This window comes from Chinchilla lanigera, unplaced genomic scaffold (genome assembly GCF_000276665.1).
Source record: "Chinchilla lanigera isolate Chin_1 unplaced genomic scaffold, ChiLan1.0 scaffold00028, whole genome shotgun sequence".
Lineage (NCBI taxonomy): Eukaryota > Metazoa > Chordata > Mammalia > Rodentia > Chinchillidae > Chinchilla > Chinchilla lanigera.
This window is the reverse complement of record NW_004955429.1, coordinates 5,992,235-6,004,543: the sequence shown is the minus strand read 5'-3', so window position 1 is coordinate 6,004,543 and position 12,309 is coordinate 5,992,235. Positions and strand designations below refer to the sequence as shown.

At 36.2% G+C, this 12,309-nt stretch overlaps 1 protein-coding gene across 5 annotated transcripts in view; it reads left to right on the top strand.

The window, feature by feature from the left end:
• The window catches only part of Armc3 (armadillo repeat containing 3), a 101,511-nt gene that overhangs the window by 46,147 nt on the left and 43,055 nt on the right, over window positions 1-12,309 (top strand). For all 5 annotated transcript variants that reach the window (XM_013515510.1, XM_005386930.2, XM_005386929.2 and 2 more), the window contains exons 9-10: window positions 6,120-6,272; window positions 6,374-6,479. In XM_013515510.1, coding sequence (XP_013370964.1) covers window positions 6,120-6,272; window positions 6,374-6,479 — 259 coding nt within the window. The remainder of the gene's footprint in view (window positions 1-6,119; window positions 6,273-6,373; window positions 6,480-12,309) is intronic.

Here is a 12,309-nt window from a genome sequence, read left to right as displayed (position 1 = left end):
GTGGCTTATATCAAATTGAGATAACATTCATCTATATCTATTTTTTTATCATGAACAGATGTTGGATTTTGTCAAAGGCTTTTTCTGTGTCTATTGAGATAACCAGGTGATTTTTGTCCTTGCTTCTGTTTATGTGACATATTACATCTACTGATTTGAGTATGTTGAATCATCCTTATATCCCTGGGATAAAGCCTAGTTGATCATGATGTATGATCTTTTTGATGATTTTTTTTTTTTTTTTTGCATTCTGTCTGTCAGTATCTTGTTGAAGATTTTGAATCTGCAGTCATTATAGAGATTGGTCTGTAGTTCTTTTTGGGGGTTGGGTCCTTATCTGGTTTGGGGATTAGGATAATGCTGACTTCCAGGAGTGACTTTGGCAGTATTCCTTCCCTTTTAATTTAATTAAAGAGCTTGAAAAGTATTGGCATTAGATCATCTCTGAAGTTTTAGTAGAACTCAGCAGTGACTCCATCTGGACCTGGGCTTTCCTCGGTTAAGTTTTTATTGCTGTTTCAATTTCATTGCCTGTTATTGAATTATTCAGGGTTTTTAAATCTTCTTGGATCAGTTTTGAATATATATATGATAGATTTATATGTATGAATATAGATATATATGAATCTATCCAATTTATTTTACTTCTCCAATTTATTAGCATACAGGTTTGCAAAGTAGTTGTTAATAATCTTTATTTCAGTAGTGTCTGTTGTGAGTCCAACTTTTTCATTTCTAATTGCATTGATTTGGGTCTTTTATCTTCCTTTTTTGGTTGAATTGGTGAAGGGTTTGTCTATTTTGTTTATTCTTTCAAAGAACTTATTGTTTGATTCATTCATTCTTTGTAAAATTTTGGCTCCATTTCACTGATTTCTACTCTATTTTTATAATTGTCTTCCCTGCAGTAACATTGGATTTGGACTGTGTTGTTTTTCTAGGATTTTGAGGTGCATCATGAGGCTATTTATTTGGATTCACTCTGTTTTTGTTATGTGAGCCATTACAGCTATAAATTTCCTTGTTAAGACTGCTTTCCTTGTGTTCCATAAACTCTGATATATTGTACTAATGTTATTTTTTAGTTCGAGAAAGTGTCTTATTTCTTCTGCAATCATTCATTATTTGAGTATATTGTTTATTATATTGTTTCATTTCTGTGCGTCTACATTAAATCTGTTTTATTTTACCATTGATTTCTAGTTTCACTGTGCTATGATCTAATAATAAGTAAGTAATTTCTATTCTTTTGCATTTACTTAGGATTGCATTCTTGTCTGGCATGTGATCTGTTTTGGAGAAAGTTCTGCGTGCTGTTTAGAAGAATATGTATTCTGTTTCAGTTGAGTAAAACACTCTGTAGATATCTATTAAGCCCATTTGTCTGAAGGTTTGGTTCAACTCTGTTATTTCTTTGTTGAATTTTTTTGTCTAGTTGATCTATTTATGATAGTGGTGTATTGAGGTCTCCACTATAATTGTGTTTATGTTTATCTGACCTTTTATGTCCAGCATTACTTGTTGTATGAAGTTGGGTGTGCCATTGTTGAGTGTGTGTACATTAATAATTATTATCTCTTCCTGTTAGATTGTTCCCTTAACCAACATGTAGTGACCTTCTGTACCTCATTTAATCAGTTTGGCTTGAAGTCCACTTGTCTGAATATAAGATGGCTACACCTGATGTTTTCTTTCAAGTTTCCATCACTTGGATATTGTTCCCCATCCTTGATTTTTAGTGTATGATTTTCTTTGTGGGTTAAATGTGTTTCTTGTATACAGCGTAGCACTGGATTTTGTTTTTCAATGCATTCTGCCAGTTTGTGTCTTTTGATTGCAGAATTGAGACCATTCATATTGAGAATTATTATTGATAGGTATTGACTTATTCCTGCCATTGCCATATTTTCCTGTTGCTGATTCCTTGTCTTTTCTGCCATTTAACTGCTTACCTTACCTTCTGCATTTATTCTGTTAGAGCTCTTGTCATTGTCAGCTTCATTGTCACTTTCTAGGATATTTTTGAGAATTAGTTGCAAACTTGGAAATACTATTTTGACCTCTTGGTATCCATGCTCTTCAAATGGCTACGTTTAGAAGGAAAATCAAATTTACTAATTCTGTTTCTTTTCAAGGTGTCAATAAAATAAATAACTAGTTTCTCTTTCTGGCCCTAAGAAATTTTTAAAAATATGCTTTTTCATGACTTATCCTAGTATAGCCTACTCTGCTTTAAATATGTTAACAATTTCTTCACACAAGACTTTCATCTATCCCTACTGTGATAAAGTAAAGCAATATGCATGAACTCAAGTATTCTCATTCTGCTGCTATGAAATACTGTACCAAACCGGCACAGCACCAAGGTGAAGTACTGTTGCTCAGCAGAACTTCTGTTTCCCTGGAGAAGATCTACCCCTCTCTGTTTCTGGAGAGATCTACCCTTACTATCATGCAACCAAGTTTCCCGTCTGTGTTGCAGAACAGTTTCTTCACCATTGTCCTGCAGGTTTTATCTGCTATTGTAAAAGCTTGGGGAGTCAATGTTGGGGATCGAACTCATGATATTATACATGCTAGGCAAGCACTGTACCACTGGGCTACATCCCCAGCCACAAAGCTTACATTCTTATAATTCAAATTATTTAATCAGTGTCCTCCTTCCATTCTTTTTAGCCTTATCTTTTTCCTTCCCAAAGTTATTCTATCTTTGGAGCCTGTAGAATCATTGGAAAAGTATATCAAATGGGTTTTCCAATCCAGTGGGTACTTGTATGATTTAGTTTTTCTCATACTTAAGAGATACCAGACCTGAAAGCTTGATTCTTGAGATCTCTAGAAAAATGTATGATTCCATAAAGAATCAAGCTTTCTCTGTCCACATATTCCCATAAATCCTTAAGAATACCTTTTTCCAATAGGAAGCACAGGTCTTTGAGAAAATCTCTCTGTTTCAAGCTTTTCACCTTAGCTCTAACAATTATGGGTGAAACTCTTCATTTCTGATCAGAACTCAACACAGTACTATGTCAGTACTAGCATCCCTGGAGCCAGCACTAGAGCATAAGTGAACATCATTTTCATCTGTCTCATTATTCTCTTGTTTGTTCATTTATTTACTGCTGTTTATTTCTGTTTATCTGGCCTGATCTACAATAGCCACCTCTTCTACTTGCATGACTGTAGACTCCACCTCCATTTCAGGCGCAACTGGTACCTCTTGTCTACTTTTTGTATCAGTAATTGGCCTGCCTGGGCCCCTATCTTCCAGATTCAGACAGCTTAGCTAGACATATCTTTTTTTACATTAGTTATCATAGTCAATTCTAAAATTTAATGAAATTATCTCCTAATGGTTCTGTATTGAAAGTAAATAATCATGGAGACATTTTAACATGTTTCCAGTTATATATTAGGTTAACGGAAACATTGCTCCTTATGCTATTGGTAAAAACAATGTAACTGTCACTTACAATGGTTTGTTAATCTCCTCTCATAAGAATTTTTTATACGATCCATTGTCATTGTATGACAGAAACACAGTTGAAACACACCACACATTCTTTAAGAAGTTTTGCTTGTAGGATGAAGTTATAACATGCATTCCCTGTGGTGAAAATCTCCAGTCAGCACGCCTTTGACCTGGTACCAGTAGGGGGAGGGTGTTAATTACCATGTTGGCATGAGGTTTATGAAATGGCATTAACATCTCAGCAGGAGAAAGGTGGCATAATGGCCACTTCTGAGAATGGGTAAAGAAAAACATCATTACCTGCAGACTTATTTTTAGCAGCAGAACTTCATGATTTTTATTTGAGTGATACTGAATAAATATTACTTTTAAAGCACCTTGCTCTATTAGTAGCATAACTATCTTGCCATCTTTATTATCTGTGTAATTAAAACACAAATACTTTACTTCTTGGAGCAGGAATTGAAAGTACTTGGCAAACATGTTAATTCATCCTTTAAGTCTATTATAGCCATGCTGTGGTCCACACTTTTGAGATTTGGTGAACACAGCTGGATTTTGAGAACGCTCCCGGCAGGGTTGAGAATTTAATTGCCCACAATACTTACTTCAGTCATGTTAAAAAAATCTTTCCAATAATCCCATACATACTGCTTTTTGTGACTGGAACAATTACACATTCCAAAGTCAGCCTTTTCAAATTAATTATAAGTTGTGATAAAAACATGATAAGCATTTAAATTTTAAAAATTCATTACAGAACAAGACACATTGCAATTAATCCCCCTCAAAATTCTCCTCCTCACCTGGAATACACTTAGCCCATCACTCCTGCCACTTCCTGAAGCAGTGACAGAAGTCCTTTTGGGTAAGTGTCTCTAGTTGGGCTGCCGTAACTGCCTTCATGTCCTGAATTGATTCAAATGTTTTCCTTTTATGGTTATTTTGGGGAAAAGCCACAAGTCCCATGGTGCCATGCCCAGTGAGTTAGGTGGAGGAGTGCAACAGTAGCTTTCACTGGCCTCCCTTTCTATCATACAGTGCTCATCAGCGCTGCTTCTTGTATTTTTGACCATGCTTCACAAGGAAAAAGGGACTTTCAGAACAGCTTTGGAGACTGGCAAGAACAATGGGAATAAGTGTGTTTGAAATGTGAGGGGGCATTATTTTTAGGAAGACAAACAGCAATCTTTCTTTTATGTAAGAAAGTTTTTAAACATTCACTGTATATTTTTTATCATAATTTTACTACTGTGTTTTTTTTTTTTGGTATTACTGTATTTTGGCCAATTTTCCTAATAGAATCTGTGAGGAGTGTTCTGTTTAAGAAATTTTATTTAGAGCTTTTTTTTTTTTTTTTTTTGGTACTACTGTTTTTTGGCCAGTTTTCCTGATAGAGTCTGTGCGGAGTGTTCTGTTTAAGAAATTTTATTTAGAGCCATCAGGGAAGTCTTCATAATACATCCAAGCGTTTTAGATCAGAAACTCTGGAAAAGTTTAGTATTTTTTTCAGTGGAAACTAAAAAAAAATACATGTACTTTAAAACATGTTAGAAGCCATCTCCTGAGATTTAAGTATTTACTACAGTTTTTTATGGAAGCACAGTTCTGACCTGCCTGAATGCTCATGTTAAGTGAAAGGGGCCTGGGATTAAAGAGATAAGGTTACAGGACATGGTTCGTGATTGGCTTAAGAGGAAAGAGCAGCAGCAGCGTTAGAAACTTGGTCTGTGCCACTCGAGCCAGATTTCTTGGTGTACATCTGTGCATCAAACAACCAAAAGCCCTGAGTACTTGTAAATGTGGTGCTGCCGAAGAGTGATATTGCTTCTGTGGAAGAGGGCGATTTTTCTATAATCATTGTTAAAGGAAGAGAGAAATCATATCTTAGCTTTAAAATGGAAACCTGGAGCTGGGGATTTAGCTCAACGGCACAGCGCTTGCCTGGCAAGCGCGAGGTCGTGAGTTCAATTCCTGGTATGGGAAAAAGAAACCAAAACCAAAATAAATAAATAAATAAATAAATAAGATAAAATGGAAACCTCATCACTATTATTCTGCAAATATTTCTAGATCAAACAAATTAATTTAAAAAGTATATATATATTTATATATGCAATGAATTCATTCCACGTGTAGAGGCTATAATATAAATTATCAGAATTATACTTACTATTTGTTTCTACTTTCTCTTTCACTCTGCTCTTCTCTTGAAGCTTGAGACCTTTGGCTCACCAGTTCCTATGCTGCAGGCGTTCTTCAAATATTGTGTTTTACATTTAAAATGACCAAATAAACAGGTTTTGTTCTCGGTGAGGAGATTGCGTGTGAGAACGCTGAGTACCATGTCAGCATGTGATTGGTGTTAAATAAGTGCTTACTAAGTCTGAAAGCTTGCCTTTTCCTTATTATAGAATCTTCCATAGTATTGATGTATATCCTGTGAGGGAAGAAGGAAATACAGCATCCACAACTCATGGAGCATTTTCACTGTGTTTTAAAGATTAAGATGTGTTTATATTTTGTTTAGTCTCCGGCACCCAAGATAACGAATGATTTGTAGTCCTATGACGCTTTGGATAGATAAGTAGTAATATTTGAAGTATCTGAAGCCAAATTCTGATTTTTTTCTTTTGGTTTATAAAAGCTGAGAACAGAAAACTTTTTCATGAACAAGAAGTTGAAAAGTGCCTTGTATCCCTTTTGGGTTCTGAAAGCGATGGAACTAAAATCGCTGCTTCTCAAGCTATTTCGGCAATGTGTGAGAATATGGGCAGCAAAGATTTTTTCAATACTCAGGGTAAGCAATCCATAAACAAACACTTGGAACCTTTTACAGTTACCCAGATCTAGCATGCAGAGGTTCTTTGGCATCACATTTCTACTTTTCTTTATCTGTAGGGATTCCACAGTTAGTGTACTTGCTCAAAAGTGACAACGAAGAAGTCAGAGAAGCCGCTGGCCTGGCCCTGGCCAACCTGACCACTTGCAATCCTGTCAATGCAAAGTAAGTTTAAAAACCCAGACTCCACCCTGGTGGGTTGTGAAACAGTTCACAGTTCAAGAGGTCTTAATTGTAGTGTTTTGGCTTCTAAGATAGTTACATATTTTTTCAAATAGTCTGTCTTGGGTTATTCTCCAGGATACCTTATGAAAATAGTGTTATTGGATTGCCCTGTTTTCCAGAGATTACAAAATCTTGACTTCCTGAGTTTGTTGGGAAAATATGCAGGCCATCTGATTTGTGTAACAGGCTAATTCTTCCAGAAGCTTCTAGTGCAAAGAAAACTGGATAATGCTCCAAATATGATGGATAACACTACAAAAACAGCTGATAAATCTTGAAAGAATTTAAAAGGTCCATTTGAAAGGATGTATGCATTAGAGAACTATAGAAACATTTTAAAAAGTCAATAAAAAGCAACATATTAAGGCCAATACTGTACCCTGAAGAAAGGTTGGGGAATAGGAATGCCCTCTGCATTATAAGACTGCAGTGTGTGATTTATATCCATTTCAAAAATTAATTCTCAGAATAAGCTATGAACAAATAAGGATACCACAATTGTGCAAGCTTATCTAATTTTCCTAGATGCACACATTTATTAAATAGCTGAAATTCAACACAGGACCATTGGACCCCAAAGTCTCTGTTTTTAGAAGGTTATAGAACATTGCCTTATAGAATAAGAAAAATTTCTCAAAGGAAAATTTCATACATAAAATAATTATTTGCCCTCCCTATATCTCATTTGGTATGTGAGTTAACTTTCACTTATTATTTTGTGACATTGAGGCTAAAATTACTTTTCTTGAACTTGGAACAAAACCTTCACTTTAATCTTTCTTTTCCTTTATCTACTCCCACACAAATATTTTATAAGACATTAATGGGATGACTAAATATCTAAAAATGTCTGATTAAAAACATAGCAAAATCACATGAGTTTCAAAACAAAACTGTGCTCTTTTATCAGCTACTATCTTTAGCATAATAATTTCCTAAATTAAGGGTCATCATTATCTCTGTAAAAGCAAAGAATATTGAGTCACAAGAAGTAGCAATTTGAAAATAGCATATTCAGTGATTTTCCCAGTATAGGCATGCTACTGCCAAAAAATCTTAGCAGTACTAAAAAACTTTTTTGTCTCTAGTCCATTTACACTAATATGTTATCTAAAATATTTTAATAACCCTCCAAAGCATACAAAATGTTTTGCTTTGATATAAATTTGCTTGGCTTCTGTTATTTCACATTTTTGATTGTCACATAAAATCATAGACAGTTATGATGGTAAATACATAATTCTAAAAGGGTCTGCCTTCAGACTTTCTCTTTCAGTGTAGTTATTTCAGATTTTTCTCATCTGACTAGAATTCTATTTTTGTCAACAAAATGTTGATGCCTGACTTCTCTACTATAATTGACTTTACTTTACAATTCTATTCTTATTAAATTTTAATTACAGCTTAAAAAAAAACCAAGTATAAGCTAACTGCTCCCCCACCCCCACATGCACAGTTTTTCCCCTTGGTTTGTGTTTGATAAGGTTTTTCTAGATATTCTTTGAAGTCTATATAAGTTTTGTTTTGAACTTTTTATTTTAAAGAGAATTTTAAAAATAGCAACAACAAAGAAAAACAAAACAACATAAAAACTATACAGGGTTTTCAAAACAAAATGATAGGAATTAGCAATGGTTGTTATACTACATATTGTTATCTTCAACGAAGTTGCTCAGATTACTAGATGTAAGAATGCAAGATTGATCAAACAAGAATAAGATAATAAAAAGTAATAAAAAAATTAGAAACAATACAGAGCTTCACTAAGAAATATGGTAGGAATTCAACAATGGTTCTTATATTACATATTGTTGTCTTCAAATCAGTTGTTCGGATTACCACATATAAATATGCAAACTTGCTCAAGGAAAAAGACTTTAAGCATTAACTGTTCCTTTCAATAAACCATTAGACATCAGCAGTATAATTATCCCAGCTGTCCATATAGATTTTTCCCTTCCTTCTGTCTTTCTTTTCTCCTTTTCCTCATCCCAGTTTTTTTTAAACTTTTCAAGCTAAAAAAAAAAAATATTGAAAATGTTTTTGAACAGTCAGATTTGGTATATGTGTGGCTAGCCTAAAGACAGGAGTTGAAGAAGGTTGTCTGATCAGTCGGGAGTGAGCGCAGATAAGCCCTGTTGCGGGCCCTTGCAACCAGCCTACTGCCCGCATCCAGACACCACAGAAGAGACGGCAAAGCTGGTCAGTTATTTTTAACAGACAACGTTTTCCACTCAGATCATCTTTAAAAAACGTAACATAAGCTCAGCACTGACGAGTGTTTCCAGGAGCCTTTTGAGAAGCAGCTTCTCAGCCATCTCTCCTAACATGAAGTGTGGCCTCGCCCCTGGGCTGGTTGAGAATAGAGTTTTCTGACTGCTTTTCTCTCACACGTACCAAGGACAGGAGGCAAAACCTTGAAGATGCTCATGTGCATTCGGCAGCTGTTTCATATCTGATCATTGCTGGTCTAGCTAAAAATGCATTTACACAGGCAAATGCTAATTTTAGTTGTATTACAGTGTGACACATCTTCTATACTCGTATCTCTGTATGCCTGGAATTAATTTCTAATTCTTCAGCCTTGGGCATCTTCTGGAGTCGAGGCTTATTTCATGAATTGAGTAATCGCCGCTGTGTCACGGTAACTCAGAGTACTGGTGTAACTTCCGGTATGTGATGGGCTTTGGCCTAGAAAGTTGTGAGGACATTAAAATTTTCTAAATTAAAGGGGAAAAAAATCAGCCAGGGGAAAAAGAAACATAATTTGTGGTGACGGATTTTATAAAGATGACAAATGACAGGACTGGGGAGTATTCGCCTAACAAACAAAAACCTGGCAAATGCTTTTTTATTAAAATATTTTTATAATCTAAAAATATATACCCTGGGAGGCTGAAGTAGGAGGACCACAAATTGGAGCCCAACCTGGGCAACTAAAGTGAGACCCTATTTGAAAATAAAAAAATTTAAAATGGGGGTGTAGCTCAGTGGGAAGGCCCTGGGTTCAATCCTTAGTGCTATTTTTAAAAAAAGGCTTTTATAATCTATTGTAAATTAATTTATTACCTGTTATACTGACTTTAGATTTTTCCTGCGTCTTGTTTCTCACAATTAGAAAACACATTCATGTGTAAGAAAACAGCACAATGATGAGAAATTTTAGTAGCAATGATAAATAACCAGACCATCCGTACAGAACACTTTGTGGAAGGTTGTCAGCTTTCACGTCATTTGGACATCACTTTGATTTATGCCAAAGGCTTCTCTGTGAATGAGGCTTCTTAGACACATTTTCTGGACATTTCCAAAGTTACTTCTTCAATTAACAACACCTAAACATTTTTGTAATGAGTGTGAATTACGATTTTCTAAAATCCTTCCCTTCCAGCTCCTCTGCTGGAGTCCGCTGCTATCAGGCTTTGGGGAAGGGCGTGGAGATAGCAGATACCACTGTAAGACTGGAAGTGCTCCTGGCTGCCACCCTCAGGCCCCTCCAGGATGTGGGGTCTCTGCTCCCACTCACTGGCTGCGGCTTCTGGAAGGGGTCCCTCTGGGCTTTCATGCATCCTGCTGACCCTGGCTAGCAGGGCTGCTGTCCCTTTTCATGCAAGGCATGGACTAAGTGGGCAGAGCCTCCAACGTACCCCCTACTGGAAGTTCCCTTCAGACCTTTCTTTCTGTACGTTAAAAGCTTGGACTCCAAGTAACCAGCTTGATCACATTTTATATGAGAGCCCCAAAGCAGATTTTGAGACCTCTTCTTCATATTTTGGCTTCTCAGAGGCCATTTCTCCCCTCCATAAGTTCTCATGCATGCTCTGGATTCGAGAGTGTCCCAGGGATTTAAGTTTTGTATCACTGGATTGTCATTTAAAAAATGATTAACGAATACACGTCTCTTTATTTGCAAGCAAGCTAATACTGTGGAGTAAATGATGAATAAAACAGGCCATTCGCTATGTTCTGGAAGGACATTCAACTTGCGTTTCGTTCTGCCTAGAGTCTCTTGTGCCTACCACTGTCTTGCCTGGAGTGCTTTCTGCCAGGCAGTCTTGGGGCTCACTCACTCACCCCTCCAAGCCACCGCTAAAATGTCACCCTAGCAAAGAGGCCACCCTTCATTACTGCAGAGTTTGAGGTTGCTCCACACATGCGCACACTGTCCAGCCTCCTTCCCTGCTGATTTTTCTCCTAGCATCACCAGCACCCAGGAGGAGAACAACCTTGTTCTATGTAATTCACTGATGAATCACAAGCATCTAAAGACAGTGCCCATCCTACAATAGGCATTTGGGGGCGAGGGATAGGCATACACCAAACCCCTCCCCCCAAAAAACCTCTCAATCAAAACTAAAGAGACAGTAAAAATAATAGGAAATTTATTTCAATGTATAAAGCATCCACAATGTCCATAATTTAAAATAATCAGTGTTGGCTTGTTTGGGGGAGGGGTTAAAATTTTAATTTTAATTTGGATCACAAAAGACATAGTGAAAAACAGTGAGAGCTTTCTCTTCATACTTTTCATTCTCTATTACCTCCAGAATAAAGGACAGTAGGAAAAATATGAAAAAGCCATAAATAAGAATAACAATGGCTGTTTGAAGGCACAGTTAGAGAGGGTAAAAACAGCTACAATCACTTATTAGAAGTGAAAGAAAGGAGAACATGAGTCAATAAAAAATTTAGCTAGCCCCCCCCCATCTGAAGGAATATTTAAAAATGGAAAACAAGACACAGTAGTGAGTTTTACATAACATATAAATCATTTAGCTAATTTGGACAGACCTGTTCTTGGTATACCCCTAATGTACTTGATGATGGTTTGTAATATGTTTTGCAAATGAAAAGCCATTCATGGGGCTGGGGATTTAGCTCAGCGGCAAAGCGCCTGCCTGGCAAGCACAAGGTCGTGAGTTCGGTTCCCGGTACCGGAGAAAAACCAAAAACAACAACAACAACAAAAAAAAGCCATTCATTTTTGAAACAGGAAATATTTTCACCTGAATTTCTTGTTGTATTTACCCTATGCTTTTTTATCCAATTAATCATGTTAAAAATTTTATCTTTTTATCCAAGTACTGAGAGAATTATTTGTGGATGACATCTTTCTGAGGAGCTGATCCTGCATATGAGAATATTTTAAACTATTAATTTATAACATCACTGCCATCTGTTGGATCTGATCAGAATTTGTTTTTAAAGTTATCCCAAGAATGAAAGGGTCTGATGTCTTTTATTTCCTTTTGCCAATGCTAGGTAGATTTGACCATTGGTAAACTATGGCAAGATTAGAAAATTAGTATAGTGCTGAATGTGCAGCCCAGTGATAAAGTGCTTACCTAGCATGCACAAGGCCCTGGGTTTGATTTCCGGTGGGGGGTGGAGGGGGAGAAAGAGAAGAGAGAAGAAAATTTGCATAAATGTTGGCTAGTTTTCAAACCAAACAATTGTTCTTTTAGAAAATAAAATACAACAAATAGAATAAAACTAAGAAGTAATAACTAAAATGATTTAATACACATAGAAAAGTAAAAATTATAGTTTTTCTCTAGTAAATACATAATCAAGACTCCCCTCTTTACACATAGCAAGAAAGATCCCGCCAACCCTGATGCTTCAGACCCATTCCATGTTATCTCCATGAAGAACCAGGGGTTTTTCTTGCATCATAGAGACCCTTTTATCTCCATTTCCTTGGTTTTTATTTTTAATTTTTTAATTTTTTGTGGTCCTTTCTGACTTCCCACAACAGCGGTAACCCAAG